The following is a 21227-nucleotide window of genomic DNA, read 5'->3' as shown; positions in this document are numbered from 1 at the left end:
GCAGGTCACCATGAGACAAAGCTCAGATTTGGTTAAGAGTCTAGACACCACAGACTCCTTTAGAGTGCGTCACTCAGCAGCAGACTCGTTTGCATAATGGTTTCCAGTATGCCCCAATCATCCACGGATGGCTTTATCAGGGGGGCTGGGGTGATGAGCCGTGCTGATACAGACTAATAAACCGGGCTTCGCACGACTGAGGATCTCTGCTGCTAAGCATGGGAGAGGTCTAAGCCAGGTAGGGTTTTATTCATGAGTGGAAAATGGGAGAGGGGATCCAAACTAAAGACATGAGGATCTAATCTTTGTGCAAAAAGGTCTTTTCTCTCAAATGGTAGCCACAAAAATGTCATAAAGGGCAGACATGACAGTTGACTACAGCAGCTTCATCTGTGGTTGAATTCTCCTTGGGTTTTTCAAAGTGCACCAAGCAAATAGCATAGGATGGTACAGGATATCATGCAGTTTACTGTTTAAACAACTAACTTCCTTCCTTAATTGTCATTTTTCACTGGATCTGACAGGTAATGTCTTAGGTCAGGACAACATGCATAACATCTGCACACAGTGTTGAACTGTACCTGCTCATCTCGTAGAGGAAGCGGTCAGCCTTGGCCATACGGTCCAGCTCATGCTTGTGCTCTTCCAGCAGGTCCACATCAGCTTTCTCTGGGACAAACTTCAGCAGCTGCACACACACACACACACACACACACACACACACACACACACACACACACAGAAAGGGGTCAGCAATGGAGAGAGAATTTAACTGCCGCCAATACTAATAAATATCTCTGGTGCTCCAGTGTGTGTTTTCCTTGTTCCAGCTCTTATACTATAGACTACACTACATGCTACAGGTGATAGTGCAAAGATTGGTCAGCTTTATTCTCCAAAGGCCTCCTAGAACAAAGTTGCTCTTTCTCAGTAGCCCTGGTTGTTTGTCAGTAGGATTTAGGTTGTAGCTTCTGATCCTTAAACAAGCACACTGAGATTTTGGCACAAAAAAGAGACTTGAAGTTTCACATGGAATTTTATGAACCTTAATAATATGCCATTAGAGAAATGGAAGACAGAAGACGACAGAAATGGCTCTTCCACATATGAAGGACATTATCTTGAGACTGGCAAGCTTGTTAGTGCTTGACTATCAACTGTCTAGACTACTTTTGGTCTGATTTTGTAAAAAAAAAAAAAAATCTTGATACTGTAGGATATACTATTGATATACTGTAGGAAGTCTTAATCCAACTATGATGGATTCAGCTTCTGAGATTAATCAACTCATCTTTACTGAATATGACAGCAAAGTGGGGAGCAAAGACAGAGAAAAGAGAAGAAAAGAAAGGGAAGAAATAAAGGAGAGAGAGATAGAGAGAGAGAGAGAGAGAGAGAGAGAGAGAGAGAGAGAGAGAGAGAGAGAGATAGCACCAAGCAGCTGGAAATAATTGGTGCCTGGGCCGTATCGTGGCAGACTTCCTAACGGCCCTCAGATGCCTTCTCTTCCAATCCTCTCTAAATGTTCTCCACCAGCACGCCCCCGTCCTGCCACAAACAAATGCCCCTGCAGCCGCATTAAGATTCTTTAATTTCTTTAATTAGAACGAGTCGAGATCAAAGCAGCCTTGTAAAACATTTGATTGCTCCGATATTGGTCTCACTTAGTCTGTATGGCAAGGGCAGTCAGTCAGTATGTTCTCTGTGATTATTGCGGTTGACTGGGCGCAGCGTGATGGAGGTGTGTGGACCGAGATGGAAGCATAGAAGGAGAACAGAAGGTACGTTTGGTTGCGATTACCAGCTAGCATTCCTGCTGGATTAGAGCACAGGTATCCAGTCATGCTACATCTATCTATTAGAATTCACTGACTTGGCCAAGACGGCAGATTATGCTGTCTAAAAGCTTAAAATGTTTAGTCTTTTTAAACATACTCAACTTTTTTACTCAATTCTCCACAGCTTTCACTCCTACTTTAAATTCTTTTTTGAAGTCCTTCCTTCAGATGACCTACCACTTCAAATCAGTTCGATATAGAGATATTAGTGACAGTCCAACTCCATTAAGACATAACATATACAAATACCATCACCAAGGATACCAGTTCATGCTTCAGCATTACATTTGCTTACACATCCTTAAGACAGCCACCCCTCTCGGTAGGCAATGCTGGCATTCTGTAGCACTAAGCTAACAAACATATGCAGGGCTACGGGTTCTCTGGGAATCATGCAGAATCCTCTGCTTCAGTCTCACTGCTAAGACTGCGGATTGGACCCGCCCAACTTGCAACGGCTCCGGCTCCAAACGAACACAGGGTTAGGGCCAGTGGGTCCACATTTCTCGGCTCTGGGAGCTCGGATACGGTGGTCTAATGTGGACAGGAGGACGAATTGTGACAAAAGTCTTTCGTATTCAAACGGATCCAACCTAACGTAGACATCGGCTCAGCTTGTGGATGTGGCTGCATGTCTCACCTGCTCCAGCATGTCCTTGGGCAGATCCTCCTGCTCATCCATGGTCATAATGGCCTTCTTGATCTCCTCATTTGACAGCTTCAGCCTGAGGAACAAACAACAGGCGTTTGGTTTTGTTTCAAACAAACCCTTATATTGAGCTATCTATTACGTGTGTATGCGGTGCAACTGAGAAAATCCAGGTATACCAGAAAACATTTCTAAAAAGTTTGATGCTTAAGATAACGCTTGATTAATACAGGCCTCTAGAGTCTTGATATTGAGCATACAAAGTACTTGAACAATGAAATTTCCTTTTCTCTCTTTCTTAAGCCATTATTAACTAAAGATCTGCAAAAGCAGAGCCAAACATTTTTACACCCCTTCATAAAATGTGCAAGGTGTTACAGAAACAAGCAGAAGGCCTGGCAGGTCCTAACGAGGGTGATCTGTAGGGGGCTGTACCGCAGACAGAATCTTTCAAATGAGCAACTCAATATACCTTGTCCATTTTTCATTTTTTAAGACTGTTGTGGATATTTCTTGTTGCTGATATCAAGTTTTGTATCCACAACTCGTCACAAAATCAGAGCCTTTTCTCATCAGCGTGAGGAAAGCGAGTTTGAGATTTCCATTGCGGACTGGCCATGGTTGTCATGTACAGTTAAACAAGCGCGCGGCGGACGTCAGAAACCTGCTCTTCCAGGCATGGCGCCCACGGAGAGGCCCGAGAACCTCGCCAAGGGCAGCAGGTGGCACGAGGCCTGTGAACAGGAGAGGGACGGGGACGGGGCGTCGCGGCCCGGGCCTGCCGTGCCAAGAACCCTGCAACTGGGCCGAGAACAGGCCTCGCAGTAAAAGCTGGAGCGTGTTAGAGAGCTGGATGGAGTCGAAGCCAGCACACCTCATTAAGGTAGAACGAACACTACCCACTTCACACTGTGTGTGTGTGTAAGAGTAGGTGGAGAAAGTCTGCGTGTGTGTGTGTGTGTGTGTGTGTGTGTGTGTGTGTGTAATGCTCTTGAGCTACGGAAAGGTCATGAAGAATCACAGACTACGCCTCCAAGACCTACAGAGTGAAGACAAGCTGTTTTGCTGTTCGGGGGGGCGGTGCAGTGCGTGCGTGCATGTTGGGGGTTGTGCTTTGGGTAACTGCGAACAAAAGATTCTGGAGACAGGAAATGATATAAAATAACCCAAATTCCAGCGTCCCTGCTCACAGCTGTCCAATAAAGAACTACACGAGGGAGAAAACACACAGAACCGGCTTTCTTGAGTGTGTGTGTGTGCTTGAGTGTGTACTTGCATGTTTCCATGACGACCCTTGAGGAGCGGTGATGAAACTGTAGAGGAACTTGGCCAAAGTCATCCCGTTAAAAAGATTAAATGTAATGCTTGGCTGGCGAGAGCCCTTAAACACGTTGTCAACCATGACGAACAATGTCCTGAGCGACAGAACGAGAGATTGCTCAAAAGTAGAATAAAGCTCAATTTGATTGTGACGTAACGGATAATATAATTTAATGTCTGTGCGTGGTTTCGACGAGGACTTAAGGGGGACCCATGGGAGTGGGTAATGGAAAGTGTAAAAAAGACGACATGGAATTGGAGCGAGAGTTGAGACAAGGTTGAAGCGTCAGACTAGCACTCACCGCGAGAGGAGGATGTTGCAGTTCTGCGCCCGTCGGCCATCGATAACTGACAGCTCCTTGACCTTCTTTGTTGACGTCGTTTCATCCTCCGAGTCTTTCTACAAGGACAGTAAACAAAGCCACCTCAAAATCATGCCCAGCATATGGCTATAAAACAAAGTGACAGTGTCTTACTGGACTTCTACTGTGAATACGTTTACATGGACATTAATATTCCGATATAAACCCAATTAAAACAATATTCCAAATCTAAACAGCATTTTCTGATTGCCTTAACCCGAATAAGGTCATAGACAGACTAAGCAATAATCATGTTGTATGCATGTATAAACTTTAATTGCATCATAACATCCTATTACAGTTTTTAGTGCAGAAACTTTTACAGGATCAACCGTCTATGCTAGTAATAATTGAACTATGCTGTGCTATATATAAATGGGAATATGAATGGAATATTCTATCAACTCATGTACTGTAAATCCCATAATCACAATATTGTCTTATTCTGAATAAGGTCAATAGTCTGATTATTGCTGTGCATGTAAACATAGTCAGTTTGATTTATCTTTAAAGCTTGCCCTCATAGTCCTGCTGTCTACAGGATTAAGGCTTTGTGAGGTCTTTCCCGGGGCCTCTAGGAGCCCACTATCTATTCAACCTCTATGAAACACGCACATCCTTAGCAACCAGCCAAACACACAAGTCATACCAGACAAACATGAATATGATACACATCATGATCCCCAAGACACACAAAGGCAAGCGAAAGAAACACACAACAAGAACACTGAGAGACTCCCGACTAATTCTTCACCTCTGTACAATGGTATTATTTTTCAACCAGGAATGGACTGCTAGGAAACAGACTGTGGAAATGGCTCCCAATGGAGTGTATGTTTTACTTGGTGGTGGTGGTGGTGGTGGTGGTGGTGGTGGGGATCTATCCAAGGGAGGAGGGTGGGGGCTTGTGGGTTAACAGGGGGTGGATGACGGTGGTGATGGTGGGGCATAGGTTTGTTTTTAGCAAACGGAAATCTGGCATTATTTTATTGTTGCAAGAACTCCAGCTGCTAGCGAAACTGACTGCATGCCACAAATCCAATTTGGGCTAATTACACAAAGAAACATCTTGAACTGGTAACTAATAAACTGAAACAGTCCATTCATCAACATGATGAGATTTTTTCCCCCTCCTACGCGTCTCCCCCTAAACCTTTCTTTCTTTTTTATTCTAAATTGTATTTCACATGACATAATGTGGCCAGACTAGTGGCCTTACTGGCCTGTATTCACAAAAATATGCCGCTGGCCGACTTCGGGGGAGACCTATCAAACTCAAGCTCAAGCGAGTTATCCAAGAGCGTCAGACGAGGATGAGGAAGGGGGGGGGGCGCAAATGAGCTGGGATGATGAAGATGCAAACAGACATTCAAGGTGAAGTGAGTTGATGCAGGTAAAAGTCCTGGTGATGAAATGACCCACTCACCTGTTTGAGGTGATTGAGCGTTAAGAAGTCCTGGACGGCAGATGATGGAGAGCAAAGGGGATTGGGGGATATGGGGGAAGCAGCAATCATTAGCATTAGCATTCATTAGCATTAGCATTCATAAGCATAGATAGATAGGTAGATAGATAGATAGATAGATAGATAGATAGATAGATAGATAGATAGGTAGATAGATAGATAGATAGATAGGTAGATAGATAGATAGATAGATAGATAAAGACACAGAGAGAGAGAGAGAAGAGAGAGAGAGAGAGAGAGAGATTTGGGAGAAATAGAGGATGTATTAGCAGAGTGGCCAGAGGGGAGGAGATGGGGAAATGGCTGATTCAGCACATAAATAAGCAGGAACACATTAGAACACATTAGAACACATTAGTGAGCAACAGACAGAAGCACACACAAAAAGCAGAGGCCATGTAAAGGCATGCAACTCTAAAAGCCACAAGAAATGTCGTGATCAGATCTAATCATTTCAAGCAGTGTGTGTTTCATGGTGAAATACAAGGCTTAAGTTTTTCTTTTGTTTGATGATCTTTTTTATTCACAATTGTGAACGGCTGGCGCTAAAAAAAATATGCTATCCGTGAAGCGGTAAATGTGCAGGTGCTAAAATTAGCAACTTTCAAACGAATGAATGCTCACAAAGATGACTAAACCAGACGCAAGCGATGATCCATCATTAGCACACAGTGTTATGGTCAGGCCATGATAGATGACTAAGTTTGTAAATGTTCCCTTGGTCCCAGCCTGACAAAAAACATATTGGTCTGTTGTCGAGGCTAGATAAATATCCAGCAGCTCTGTTCTTTGTGGTCTGGTGTCTGCGAATTCATAGACCACTGCTAAAACACTTTAAATAGCATTAGCGATACAGGTCTTGTCTAGGAATACTGTCTTATCACACATGCTCTGTTTAGTGTTAAGACACCAAACTGGCCACTAGATCCAGCCACCAGTGCAAGTTGTGTTTGTGTGTGTGTGTGCGTGTGTGTATGCGTGCGTGCGTGTATATGTGTGTGTGTGTGTGTGTGTGTGTGTGTGTGTGTGTGTGTGTGTGTATGCGTGCGTGCGTGTATATATATATATGTGTGTGTGTGTGTGTGTGTGTGTGTGTTTGCGCATGCATGTGTGTATATATGTGTTTGTGTGTGTGTGTGTGTGTGTGTGTGTATGCGTGCGTGCATGCGTGCGTGCGTGCATATATATATATATATGTGTGTGTGTGTGTGTGTGTGTGTGTGTGTGTGTATGCGTGCGTGCGTGCGTGCGTGTATATATGTGTGTGTGTGTGTGTGTGTGTGTGTGTGTTTTTGCGTGTGTGTCACCACACTATCTGTAATTGTCTGAAACGTGACAGGGTCCTGGCATAGAGCGCTGACCTGCTGCCTCAGCCGCTTATGAATTATGACCGGGAAAGTTGACCGCTAGTGTGTGTTGAAGTGGGGATCTGGGTAGCTTCATCAGTCATAAAGGCATATTTGTGTAGCGCAAAGGAAAGAATCTGTCTAAAGTCACAACTATCTGATGGTAGGCTGGAAAATAATTATTGTAGCCACATCAAATGACAATACCCAGCCTGACCTTCTAGGTTCTTAGGCATGAAACAAACGACAACCTTACATGAACTGAACTATACATTCTGTGTAAGTATGTAAAAATAAATTATTATCAGTAAAATAAGGAGGTGGGTGATAAGAGAAACATAGTGAAAACTGTCATACCTGTTGCCTCTGATAGGCAGAGAATGTTTTCTCAATGTCCTCCAGGTCCAGGATTTTGAAGACTTTGCCATCATCCATCTCTGACCATACAGTGCCCTCCAGCTTGTTCTACGGGACAGATGTATGATGTTTACACATGTTAACTACCCCAATATCAGGAGCGCTCAGGAGAGACACCACAAAAGACCTCTGTACAAATGTGTTTGTTACACAAACTCACACAGATAAGCTCGGAGCCTGAAGGGCAACCAAACAGAGACTCTTTCATAGCACAGTAGATAGACACCATATTGAACTCTTAACGGAATGTAACCCCCTACGGCAGATTTTATGATTGTCTATCATTCTTTTAGGACTGACAAAGGAGATTAGGCCGTAGGTTTTGAGCTAAAGCCTTAAAAAGGAAAACCCACAGAGGTCTCTCTACTGGAATCCTCTACGTTTTGTGTCAGTGGAACAATGGGGAAAGATGTCACATGATAATAACATGGTTCTTCTGATAAAATGCTGCGGGGGGAAAATGGTTTTCTTCCCTGAGTGATTTACTACACAATAATTTCAATAATCTCACTTCTGGTATTTTGGCCCAGTTGAAAGACTTGAGGGGGTTTGAGGGCTGAGGGATGTTCTTCTTCTTCAGCGACGGTCCCAGCAGACCTCCAGGAGGAGGGATGCCACCGAAGGGAGGCATGCCCGGAGGAGGTGGGGGTCCGCCGGGAGGAGGTGGCGGCGGCGGAGGCCCCATCCCTGGTGGCGGTGGCGGGGGTGGAGGGGGCATGCCCGCAGGGCAAGGAGGGGGTGGGATGGGGCCCCCTGGGGCAACAACAGGTGGTCCTCCGGGGACAGCAGAGCTTGCCCTCTGTAAGCGAGGGCAGTCACATGGTGAGATTATTAAGAATAGAACACATTACACAGAGTTATACAAGTTACCTCAACGCACCACAATGAAAAGTGCGAGCTTAGTATTCCCCTAAGCTACTTAAAGCGGCTGAGCTTTTCAACAGAAACAAGCCACTTTTCTGATATCACAGCTCAGAAATGTTATTTGATGTCCTGTGAGCACACCCTTGTGCGATGCATGTGCAGCATAAACAAATGTAGAAGCCTAAACTGTATTGATATTTTTTCTTCATTGTACATACAGTAATATCCAAATGGCATAACAATGGGTAGTATGATATTCACCCATTTACTCAGTGGATTCTCAAGCAATGTAAACACTATTGAATGGGCACTATCACTGATATCTACATTGTGTGCTTGTGTATTAAACGATGGGCTTGAGTGGACGCAGGATGGAGCGGAGGACATACTGAGCTGAGGTCGTGCAGCCGGGCGGAGAGGTCGGTGACCTGCTGCTTGACCATCCTGTGCTCGGTGGTCTCCCTCTCCAGCTTGTCTTTCATCTTGTTGAGGGTCTGCATCATCTCCTCCTTCTCCTGGGCCTTGGCCTCGCACTCGCGCTCCTTTTTCTCCAGCTTCTGCTGAAGCTCATGGTGCTCTGAGAGAGGGTAGGACACACACACATACACACGCACACACACACACACAGACAGATGCAGACAAACACAATCACACGGACAAATACACACACACGCACACAGATGCAGACAAACACAAGCACACAGACAAATATGTACACACACACACACACACACACAGACAGAAGCAGACAAACACAATCACACGGACAAATACACACACACGCACACAGATGCAGACAAAAACAAGCACACAGACACACACACACACACACATAGAGTGGCCTGGTTCATTTCTGTCCAACCCAAACCACAGCTCAAACCATTATGCATAAAACCACAACACTGGCAGGGGATCAGTCGCCATGCAAGGGTAGTGTTTACCAGCGGCCGACTAAGACAAGTGGACAGGATCAGTTCCTTAAACAAGGATTAAGCCTCCGCTCGGGCACACTACTGTTTTCAAAAACACATATTTCATCTGAAATATTAGACCTGTCTTAATAATGATGCGGAAAGTTAGCCCAGAGTATTCAACGACTGATTGAATGTGGAACTGATTGATATTTTTTCCAACAAAAAGACACTGACAAGCTGAGGCAAGACTTGGTCCAGGCTCAAGTATGCAGTAAAGCTTTCAGTAGCACTTGACCATCATCACCTTTTGCAGGACAAATAAAAATGCTAATCTTGATTACTGGCTTTGGTTAGCCCTTTGGGTTTAGAATAATCTGCCTCAGAATGTACCATTACTATGGCAGCAGAACAAAACATCTCACAACATGCAAACAAACTGGCCTTGGCACTGTTTTTGGACAAACCAAACGTGACAAAGCATCAGAAGCTTTACTCAAGGTCTGCCGCTTGTGTGTGTGCGTGCGTGTGTGTGTGTGTGTGTGAGAAAGAAAGAGAGAGAAAGAAGAGAGAGAGAGAGAGAGAGAGAGAGAGACCAGAGAAAGGTGGAGAGAGACTTCACTGTCTTTTTTATTCTGTGTGTGTGTGTGTGTGTGTGTGTGTGTGTGTGTGTGTGTGTGTGTGTGTGTGTGTGTGTGTGTGTGTGTGTGTGTGTGTGTGTGCATCAAAAGGAAAGTTGTGCAACCTCTTCACATTTTCACATGGAAACACAACAAGGTTAGATTCAAACCAAGGCCCTGCCAAGCGAGCCAGCTGTACCTTTTCTCATCTTCTCAGCCTGTTCTTTCCACTGCTTCACTTCATTCTCATTGACAAGCCTATGGGAAGATGGACAGAGAGAGAGAGAGGGGGAGATTTGGGTAGCAAGTGAATTATCACACTTACGGAGAGGAGCACTCCATAAGTATGCATTCATAAGCTGACTAAACAGCAGGGGAGCCCCTGCAAACCTTTTTTTGCAGGAAGAACCCCATTTCAACCCAACCAGCTACAGCTCGCTATTCATCTGACTGCACTACGCCAACACATGGATGTGTACAGTACTCTTATTGCACTGTTGGTCTGAGTGCATTAAATAAAACAAGGGCCACCTCTGGGATCTTTCTTCCTTGCAGATTACGGGAGGCAGGATTATATTTCCCCCAAATCCAAATCACTCCAATCCCAGGCAGATTGGCTAACTGACAGGCTGCTTTGGGAGGGCTTAAAGCTTTAGGGCTTAGGATATTAATAATGTGAAATAAGGAGGAGGAGAGATGGAATGAGGCCATTGGGGTGACACCCTCCTTTTACTGAGCCCTGTGTATCAGGCTACACAGTCATGGCTCGACAAGATGGATGCAGTAGACTGGAGGTATGTCTGGCTTGAGTTCATCTGTGAGCCATGTGCCGATCCTGGCTGTCTTTTGGTAAAGTCTCATTTCTGTTCTTTAATCTCAATATTTATACATCGTATGGAAATGTTGTCAACAGCAACAACAACAACCACAAAACATTCAGCAAAACAGGTGGCCAATGTGAAACTAAAACTGATCTATTATGTCAAACTTTGTTCAGTTAAACACAGTTCAGTTGAGCAACTGAACTCAGATGACTGAATTTTAGTCATTTCAGTGAACAAGCAAACAAACTGAAATCAGTATGAATGGGCATGAACAGAATTGAAGTGATAGCAAAGTGAATAGTTTCTGCCACTCACATCCGAACCACATTCTTCACGTTGAAGTTCTCCAGAGGGGTCACATCGGGGTCGTGACCCTTGTCATTCTGCAGGACGATCTGCTGGACGATGCGGTCCAGGAGGAGCCAGTACTGCACAGTGTTTCCACTGCGCTTACCTGGGACAGAGGGACAGACGAGGAGAGAAGGCCACACATGTCAGTCAGCGGGCTTGACCGCTACAATACCACCACGCAGACTCCAAACTGCACATCACCCTCACCAGGAGGACAGCGGTCAATATAACCCGACAACACCCACACAGGCCAGAGAGGGAGAGGAGATAATACAGTCAGATAATACATCAACTGTTAAAGAGAGGGAGGCGAAGAGACCATATAGTCTGAGGGGACCGGCACAATGGAGGGAGTTTGGGAGGCAATATAGTTGGACAATAAATCAACTGTTAAGTAGTGGGAGTGTAATAAAAGAAAGTGCAGAAAGAAAAGATCCATTCAATAAAAATGAGTATGGGAGTTTATACAATAAAACACATATTATCCACGTAACTTAGAAACAGTACAGGACAACAGAGAGAGTGACGAATAAGGTCTACAGTGGAGGACCATGAACAGAGAACAGAGGACCATGTGTATCTACTGCATATACAACACATCAAAATGTCTGGACAATGTACAGACACACATCAGTGTCTCCCATGTTAGTAGAAGTAGCCTACTTTCTCACAGGCACAGTGCTCACTGAGGTTTGCTATTCCTAATAGCCAAATTTTAATGAGGTAAGCTTGCAGTGTAAATCCATTAGAAGACTTTCATTTGGATGGCTACTTCGTATAAGTCCAAACACAGTCATAAATAGAACGGAATGCTACTCAAGGCGATTTTCAGACCAGTCCAATGCAGTTACTTTCCATCGTCATGAATTATTTTGAGGACGCTGTCCTACAGTACAACATTTGACTCCATACCAAACTCTGAATCATCTAGAGCTCCAAATTCCCTGATGGTAACTTAACTCTAATTGATAACACAAGGGTTTTGGGGCGGCCATTATAAAGCTCTGGCATGAACACCCTTCACAAATGATTCGCTCTGTCTAAAGAATGAAAACAGTGCACATGAGAAATCAATGAAGGTTTTTTTTTACCCCCTATATAACTTAATTTATCTCTGGATATGAACCTCACATGCTTGTTTGCGCTGTGCTCTTAAGCCTTCATTTGAACTGGTGGGAAAATCAACACTCTGCAAATGTGATAACAGGCTTAATGGCCCCCATCTAATGCTGCAGATGTGATATATCGCCGTTTACTTGTGAACAAAGTCAACTATTGACCTCATTTCTTTCATAAAACCTTGTGGAATTTTTTGGCAATCAGAGGGTCCTATTGGATTCGACACAGTCTTGTAAATATGTCAGTCAGGCATCTTTTGTGTTACAAGTGCTACGATGCAGCACTCTAGAACAATATGCCATTAGAATCCGCTGACATACCTCACCCTCCTTATTCTTATGTGTTCATAGCATTCTGATAAAAATACTACAATCACACCTGTTTACAAAGGCAATATACAATGATATATGGTATGACAGACATTGTATATTACCTGTGTAATACGTACAACGTACAAAACAAGTATTATCACTGTAATGTCGAGATGCAGTGATAGTCTGTCGAGATGCAGTGATAGTCTGTTGAACCAACTTACAGGGCATGTGCAGACAGTGCTGCAGAATGGAGAGAAAGTGCGGGTGCGCTTCTGTGTGGTTTATCCTCTTACGGATGAGTTCAAACACCTGAGTGGCGCTTTTCGTGTCTATGTGCACCTACAGACAGACACAGCAAGAGAGAGAGAGAGAGAAAGAGAGAGACAAGGCACAGTGACCAAAAACTATTAAAGCTTTCCATTCCTGCATTGAACAAGACCGGTGATGTACCTACTGCCTTGATCTGCCACATGTTTACTGCTGAATGTTTTAAAGTAGGTCAGTGGTCTTGAAGTAAGGAGACAGTACAAATAAGGAAGATGTATCACTCCTAGTACTTCATTAGGATTAGAATGTATTATGTAATTTCCTGCGATCAGCTACATTATTTTCATGCGCTCATTCTAGCATATGGCAAAAAGTTCATGTAAGACCCTATTTGATTAATAAGAGCAAACTGGAGAAAAAAACAAATCCACTGAAGGAGAAAAGAATAACACTTACGGAGTCGAAGCGTTTTGCCAGACTCAATTCATCTTCATTTCTCAGCATTTCAAAGTAATCCAAATGCCTGAGGATCACAAAAGCGAGGTTATAAACCAAAGATGTTTGTATATGTTTATGCTTTCAACTGATTAATAAGCATAGCATACACATATTCCTTTGAGGAGAACTAACATATGTGTGTGTGTGTGTGATACACCACTGATAATAATGGCAGAGCATGGACTGTAAAACCATTAACTGGGATATTTTTCAAAAGCAAAAACTCACAACCAATCATTTAGTTACTCTATTCTGATATTAGTCTTTTTGGCATGGCATGTTTTAGGAGGCATACAGGGCCATCTGAGTGTGTTGAGCTTCATGTCTTCATTGCTGGCCTCTACCCTGAGCATGAGAGAGTGTAAAACTAACCGATCGAGAGTGGAGTTCTCGTGTGTGCGCAGTTTATCAATGACTGGTTGGATGCCCAGCATCAGGAACTCATATCGCAAGTGGATCCTGAACTCCAGACTCGACTGCACAGCGAGACAAGACATACAGAAGAAAGAAAGAAAAAAGGAAGATGGATAGAACAAGAGAGAGAGAGAAAAAAAAGAAAGACAGGAAGGGGAGTGGAGAGAAAAAAAATGCACCAGTCAGCACAGGCTAAGGAAGCAATTATTCAAAACGATAACTATTTCAGTCCCTTCATGAAATATCAAAGAGAACAAGCATTTCATGCTTTACCAGTAATCCAAAAAATCTAACGTGCGCAGCTCACATCCAAAAACAGGTGCTGGATAAAAAAGTATTGCCATAGACAATCTCGAAACGTAACTTCTGGTGTTACTCTAAATAAACAAGTAAAAGGGGAGCTAGTGTGCGGATATATTGAGATTTTCTACATGCTTTACCAGTAACTCAGTACAGTACAGAACAGTACGGTAGGTCTAGCAAATGAGAAATCAACTGGTTGTGTTTTTTATCATTTTAAGAGCACTGAGAGGAGATGCTGTATAATGGAGACAGGACTTGAGGATGATGAGGGGGTAGCATGATGAAGATGATGGCGGTGTGTCTCACCTCTCCGGCTCCCTGGCTGAGGATGGCGTTGATGAAGGACATGATGGCGGTCTTGAGGTTCACCTCATCCCGGTAACGACCTGTGCTCCTGTCCAGGTCAGTCATGAGACTCTAAAGGGTCACCAACAGAGAAACAACATCCGTCAGAACACGACGCTTCACCCTGACAAAGATATGATCATTCCCCCCTAAATTAACCCCTAAAAACTCAGCTTAGCTTCTCATATGTATTTTTTCATGCATTTTTAATGAAAAAAACCCTTCATGGCCTAGAAATGGCGTGTATGTATGTCCACTGCCTCATCTCCAATACCCCGACTACGTTCAGGTCCTACCCTGCCCGTCCCTGTTCAGCAATACCCTGCTCGTCCCTGTCACCTACAGACGGGTACCCACCTGAAAGCGCGTCCTCTCGCTGGCGAACTTCTGGTAGTGCAACATGGCCTCCAGGATCTTCTTGTGCCCGCCAGGCACCAGGCACACGGCGCCCATGATCTCCAGCACCGCCACCTTGGTCTTGACGTTCTCCGTGGCCAGGCTCTGGGCGATGATGTTGATGCTCTCGGTGTGGGAGAGAACGTGGGCGCGGCCCTGAAGGGGAGAACGGCAGAACATTTGGTGTGAGAGAACGTCAGCACACCCTAGAGAGGTGATCATGCAGAACATTTAGCTCTAGAGATCAGCATGTACAGCACCCATAATACTGAAAAAATATCTTCTCTTGAAAAAAAAAAAACTGTTGAAATGAGATGCAAACCAATTTGCCATAGTCATATGTAATCATAGTAAAATCATTAATAAGAACAAATAGTACTCATAGCTGGAGTGTTCTGTAGTTGACCACTATCTTCGAAAGGCCAAGAACATCTAAATATGACTAGTGGATTCTTTCAAATAAAATACCACAGCGAACAAGGTGCAGCTATTTCACCTACTAATACAAGATCAGTTAACTCAGGGAATGAGAAGTTAAGAAGTTTGAATTTCAGTGAGAACTGACTCTGCAACGGATATGGCAGCAGATTCAACACGTTTCACCAGATCAATTCCAGAGTCAAAAGTCAAAGTCAAAGTCAAAGTCAGCTTTATTGTCAATTTCTTCACATGTTCCAGACATACAAAGTGATCTTTCAGCCATGCGTGGTGGGTTCAGTACCTGTGAGTTGTTCATGTCAGTACCTGTGAGTTGGTCATGTGTGGTGGGTTCAGTACCTATGAGTTGGTCATGTCAGTACCTGTGATTTGTTCATGTGTGGTGGGTTCAGTACCTGTGAGTTGTTCATGTATGGTGGGTTCAGTACCTGTGAGTTGTTCATGAGGGCTTTGATGCAGCCAATGAGGGAGGTGTGGATCTGAGACTCTGTCGTCTCGTAGTCCATCGTGCGGAGGAAGTTGAGGATGCATGTCAGGCCATCCAGGTCTATGAAGCGCGTCACAAACCTGCAGGGGTGAAAGGAAGCATGTCACACGTGACCACATATCAACCCATGGGACACGGTCTCACTCCACAACCTTGCAAAAAATGTTCTTAATTTACGGTTTTGTTTCATCTGGGAAAGGAATGAGCCATTTCTGAAACAAAACGACAATGTGCTAAGCAAATTATTACAGCCACAAAACCAGATACCTGTGACAGAAATAGACAAATCCCTCTAAAGTTAGATAGATAAACAAATTCTCTGTCCTTTGAGGCCTAATGAAAAACAAATGAATCAGGGTTCTTGTGTTCGTTTTTGCAGCGCTACAAAAACACAGGTTGAACATCAATTACATGCATGTGTCCAAACATCATCGAGCTTTAATAAAGCAGCAAAAAAACGTCCCGCTTTGATGCCGAGCAAACACGGGCTGGTGGAAACATAAACATCTTCATGTTACGGTCAGGCACCACTTGTCTCAGGGAAAACATACACTCGAGAAGCGGGGAAAGTTCATCGGTGACCTAATGGCAACACCTCTGGGGTCGCACGGGTCAGAGGTCAAAGGTGACCAAGAGGTTGTTCACTTAATGTCCATTAGAGCTTTATTGCTTTAGAAGATGCTAGCGTGTTGTGTGTTGTGTTTTGTTGTGTTGTGTTGTGCAGTGCTGTGTATTGTGTTTTGCTTAATAGTGTAGCACTGCATTCTGTGTTGTGTGTAGTGCTGTTCTTGTGCTCATGTAACAGTATGGATTACCTTTGCAAAGAACCACTGCATAAGTAATGCAGAGTTTTCAATAAAAAACTGTGAAAAACACATATGTTGTGAACTCAAACATCTCCAATCTCCAAAGAACATGAACGTGCTAGCATCTTTGTAGTTTTCTTAGATTGTATTTGACTGTAGTTTGCTGTGCTATTCAATGGCCTATGCGGTGTGGCTCTTTATGAGTGTCCAAGTGAGCTGTAGATGCCTGTGTGGGCTGTGTGTGTTAGAAGCGGTCGAGTTCAGCAGTACAGTACAAAGACTGGAGATGAATCAGCTATTAGCTCAGTCTAATGATGATAAATGGCCTTGGCTTCCATCAACACACCATGAGCCCTCCAAACTGTGTGTCTCACGCATGCACAAACACACACACACACATGCGCACACACACACACACACACTCACACTGAAATACCAAATACTAGGTCATCAGCATGTATGAGGTTATAATGAGTCATTTAATTAGGTCACACAATCAATACCACCTCCTGTTTGTGTGTTTGAGTGTGTTAGCTTGTGTGTGTTAGTGTGTGCTGTGTGTGCCGCCTGTGTGTGTGTGTGTGTGTGTGTGTGTGTGTGTGTGTGTGTGTGTGTGGAGTGTGTTATTTTACCTCATGGGCTGTGTGCGCAGAGCCGTCTTCAGGCTCTCTATGGTCTTGTTCCTCTCTTCTTCGTCCTCCTTCTCCAGAGCCAGGAGAGTCTTCCTCTGCAGGGAGGACACAGAGCCATTGGGAACTACAGTACAAAGCCTTCACAGAGCATTACACACACACACACACACACACACACACACGCAGACATACCTGAGAAGGCCTTCATGACAGCTGGGACAGTTAAATTGGCTCTGAAATTAATGTGCTGAAACATAAACGTCTCATCACTTACTGAATCTCAGGCAATGGTGTGTGAAATTCATGTGGAGTGACTGAGTGAGTGTGTGTGTGTGTGTGTGTGTGTGTGTGTGTGTGTGTGTGGGTGTGTGTGTGTGTGAGAGAGAGAGGGTCTGTGTTAAAGGCAGAGTTATAGCCACAAGCTGAACTTTAATTCTCAGACCATTTGTCCCGTTCAGTGGACAGAGGGGGGGAGAGCCTCTCAACACCCCCCACCCCCGCACATACACACACACATACAAAAATGCACGCACACACATACACAAAATACCATGTTTGTGTACTCAGATACACACAAAAACACAAACTTATAAAATGCCCTCCTCACAGACAGCCAAACACACACACACACACACACACACACACACACACACACACACACACACACTCACAGACAGACATTACATACACACACTGGCCTCTTTGCTCCCTGTTATTTTAAGCAGAAAGCTGGGCTTTTTCTGGACCTCTCAGGGGCAGTGTCCATGACCCAGGCAATCAGTAAAGCAGCAGAGAAAATCACACGACTACAAACTCCTCAGCTGTGTGTGCCTGTGTGTGTGTGTGTGTGTGTGTGTGTGTGTGTGTGTGTGTGTGTGTGTGTGTGTGTGTGTGTGTGTGTGTGTGTGTGTGTGTGTGTGTGTGTTTACAGTATGTCTAGGTGTGTGTGTTAGTGAGTTTCTGAGTGTGAGTGTGGGTTCGTGTTTAAATGTCTGTGTTTGTGTGTGTGTCCCAGCGACTGTCTCAACGAGTGTGTGCAAGTTTATGGATTCTCATCTGATCTCCTCTGCTTTTTGGCTAAAACACTTCAGCACTTCTTTCGTTTCAGTATGGGAATCTGGATGTTAGTTTATGATTGGGAGAGCATCCAGAGAATGCAGAGAGAGAGAGGGTGAGACAGACAGAGAGAGAGAGAGAGAGAGAGAGAGAGAGAGAGATGTGGGGGAGAGAGAGCATGGAGCGAGATCCATGTCTCACAGCTTAATGACCAACATTTCCCTCATTTCGTTTAGATTGTCAGTGATAAGATAAACAGTCTGTCTGTATTACACTGGAAAAACTCTACACGGTAGATTTGGCCTGCTGAACACTTATCAAAAATGCACGGTCTCCGAGCCAACCCTCAGCTACGGCGCAAAGCCCTGGCTAGATGACTCCTTGGCTCCGTCTTGGTTGCCGGAGAGAGAGGATATTGCCTCAGAAATAGACTGTTTCTCTGCGAGGGACTGAGAGACCTCTTTTTTTTTCAGTCTTGATAACCATCCACCAAGCACATACCAAAACTGCAATGCCTTTCAAAACTCATTTCAACAACAAAATTAAATGAATTCCTGTTATACGCAGCACTACATAGTTTAATCCAGCACTTAGACAGTGTGTTTCTTTCTATGACCTGGCTGATAATCTCTTAATTTCCCACAGTTTACACTAATATTACCAAAATGCCAGGGTTACTGCTGAAGCATAATAAGGTGGGTTTAAAGTGGCAATCCATTCCAAGTGGAATATCCTTGGACGGCTTGTTACAGCTCACTGTCTCATTCGCTTTGAATCACGTCTTAAGTCACATGAATAAAAGTGAATGACCGCATGTTAGCAACAGAAACTAGCGGCCCTATAAAAGTCAATACTAACAGTCGTGTTAAAAGGAATAGTCCGATATACTGTGTCCACTGGCTGTGTAAGCACATAGACCCCCAAACGTCCTATATTCCATCCCAGCTTGAATTCCTGAGGACTTATTTCCATGAATATGAATCCACATGTTTTCTCTTGGTTTTTAAACGCTCCCCTTTCAGTAAAGTTTGTTACACCAGCAGTTCAGTGTTTTTACAGCATTGTTTGGGTGGGCGACATGGGAAAGGGCCTGTGTGAATATATGGCCTTTATCACAATCTCACATGTACATCTCCATATATGTGTACTTACGGCTGCCATGGAGTTGATCTGGTCAATGTAGTATTCAGGCCAGCTGGTCGCATCCTTATTCTCCTCCGTTTCCTAGACAGGCAAGCGTGGGAGAACGAGGAAGAATTATGGACAAGTCTATCCACATAGCTCACACATAAATACACTGGCTGAAAAACAGATACACATTCACACACACACACATTCTCAGACACACATACAGTACTCACATGCATGATATACTATGCTGCACTTGGGCTTGGCCAGCTCACACACACACACACACACACACACACACACACACACAGACACGCACACTGACACACACACACACACACACACACACACACACACACACACACACACACATGCATACAGCAACACACACACACACACACTTTCCACACACACACACACACACACACACACACACACACACACACACACACACACACACACACACACACACACACACACACACACACACACACACACACACACACACACACACACACACACACACACACACACACACCCAGTCTTTTCATTTTTCAATCCATTCCCAGACTGGGTCGGCTCCTCCTCACCACCCATCTGCTGTTCTGGTCCAAAGCTCCAAAGCTCCACCCCCAGCGTCCACCAGGACAGCTCTGCTTTCCCACAATCCCCTCCAGCTACACCGCACTGCACCGTGCACTGTGGGCTCCAGGCCTGTCGAAGTGCGTGTGTGTGTGTGTGTGTGAGTGTGTGTGTGGGGTGGGTGTGTGAGTGTGTGTGTGTGTGTGTGTGTGTGTGTGTGTGTGTGCGCGTGCATGGTGTGTGTGTGTGAGTGAGACCTTCAGCACTTCACACTCACACCTCCATCAGCCTGTATCCCTGCTTTGCTCTCCACACACAGCCTCTGCTCTGTCACCAGCTTTCTCTCTCTTATTTTCAACTTTTTTCTCACTTTCACTCTCCCCTCTATGTTAAGTTTCTTCTGTTTCTGTCTTTGTTCAGTTTCTTTTTTATGTCTTCTGATGAAGAGCCAGACTGTCTTCACTTTACCCCCCACAACCACCACCATCACCAGCTTTCTGCCTCCATAAGTTTTTGTATTTCCTCTTCACATCTCTTGTATTCATCATCAACTTTCTTTCGCTTTCTGACTGCTGTTTCTCCTTTTTCTACACACATCCCAGGCTGCCACAAGCCTTCTCTGTCCTTTTTTTCCCTTTGGCCCTGTCTTTCTTCTCCACCTCTCCTCAAGTCTCCAGCTTTCAAGACCCCTCACCACCTCCTCTACCTTTCCACTTTCCTACTTTTCATCTCCAAGTCACCTGCTTTCCATCCTTTCAGGTCTTTCTCAACTCCTACCCTCCCGTCAACATTAGCCACGGCTCCTTTCACTACGCTTGCTGCCATGCTAGCCACTACGCTTGTTCGTTGCTAGCCACGTTTGCTTGTTCTGTTGCTACGCTAGCCACGGCCACGCTTTGTTCGTGTTACTCTGTTTGTTCTGTCGTTAATAGCCAATGGCCACGCTTGCTCTGTTGCTAAGTTAGCCACGGCTACGTTTGCTCTGTTGCTACATTAGCCACGGCTTCATTTGCTACAAGTTCTTCTGCTTTTTCTTCTCTATCTCTCCTCACTTCATCTCTCTGTCTGTGTTCTCTCACACATCTCTATATCCATTGACTCTATATTTTCCTTTTCACCACTCCCCCACCTCTCTCTCTCTCTCTCTCTCTCTCTCTATCACACACCTGTTGGTTTGTTCTCCTCGTGAGCTGGCAGACTGTTAGCACCTCTTGGGATCTATTTAAAATAATGTTTCTGCTAAAACACTGGGAGTCTGAGAGAATGTCTAATGTGTGCCAATATCCTTCACGTTTGTAAAGAAACCCACCCTTTTAAAAAGCCAAATAACAGACAATTTCAGCCTGGAAAACAATACCATTGGGTATAGGGCTATTTGCAAATCTCAGTGATTTATGGAAGTTCTCAGACCCTAACCTGTGGGGAGGGCTTTGGGGTGGTGGGCTGGACTGGGGTCGCCAATGTGTGGGGGCTAC

General features: G+C 44.5%; 1 protein-coding gene across 4 annotated transcripts in view; it reads right to left on the bottom strand.

Annotated features, from left to right (window-relative positions):
• Positions 1 to 21227, bottom strand: part of daam1a (dishevelled associated activator of morphogenesis 1a) — a 69217-nt gene that overhangs the window by 6557 nt on the left and 41433 nt on the right. For 3 of the 4 annotated variants that reach the window (XM_048227421.1, XM_048227422.1, XM_048227420.1), the window contains 17 exons: positions 19195 to 19266; positions 16987 to 17081; positions 15490 to 15628; positions 14585 to 14779; positions 14189 to 14299; positions 13538 to 13641; positions 13124 to 13190; positions 12622 to 12739; positions 10932 to 11070; positions 9992 to 10050; positions 8651 to 8838; positions 7909 to 8196; positions 7338 to 7445; positions 5596 to 5625; positions 4110 to 4207; positions 2479 to 2563; positions 582 to 688 (listed from right to left, as the gene is read on the bottom strand). In XM_048227421.1, coding sequence (XP_048083378.1) covers positions 582 to 688; positions 2479 to 2563; positions 4110 to 4207; positions 5596 to 5625; positions 7338 to 7445; positions 7909 to 8196; positions 8651 to 8838; positions 9992 to 10050; positions 10932 to 11070; positions 12622 to 12739; positions 13124 to 13190; positions 13538 to 13641; positions 14189 to 14299; positions 14585 to 14779; positions 15490 to 15628; positions 16987 to 17081; positions 19195 to 19266 — 2003 coding nt within the window. The remainder of the gene's footprint in view (positions 1 to 581; positions 689 to 2478; positions 2564 to 4109; positions 4208 to 5595; positions 5626 to 7337; positions 7446 to 7908; positions 8197 to 8650; positions 8839 to 9991; positions 10051 to 10931; positions 11071 to 12621; positions 12740 to 13123; positions 13191 to 13537; positions 13642 to 14188; positions 14300 to 14584; positions 14780 to 15489; positions 15629 to 16986; positions 17082 to 19194; positions 19267 to 21227) is intronic. The other variant, XM_048227423.1, reaches the window with a different exon arrangement.

This window comes from Alosa alosa, chromosome 19, assembly GCF_017589495.1.
Source record: "Alosa alosa isolate M-15738 ecotype Scorff River chromosome 19, AALO_Geno_1.1, whole genome shotgun sequence".
NCBI classification, from domain to species: domain Eukaryota; kingdom Metazoa; phylum Chordata; class Actinopteri; order Clupeiformes; family Clupeidae; genus Alosa; species Alosa alosa.
Note: the sequence above shows the minus strand (reverse complement) of the source record. Positions and strands in the feature narration are given on the sequence as shown.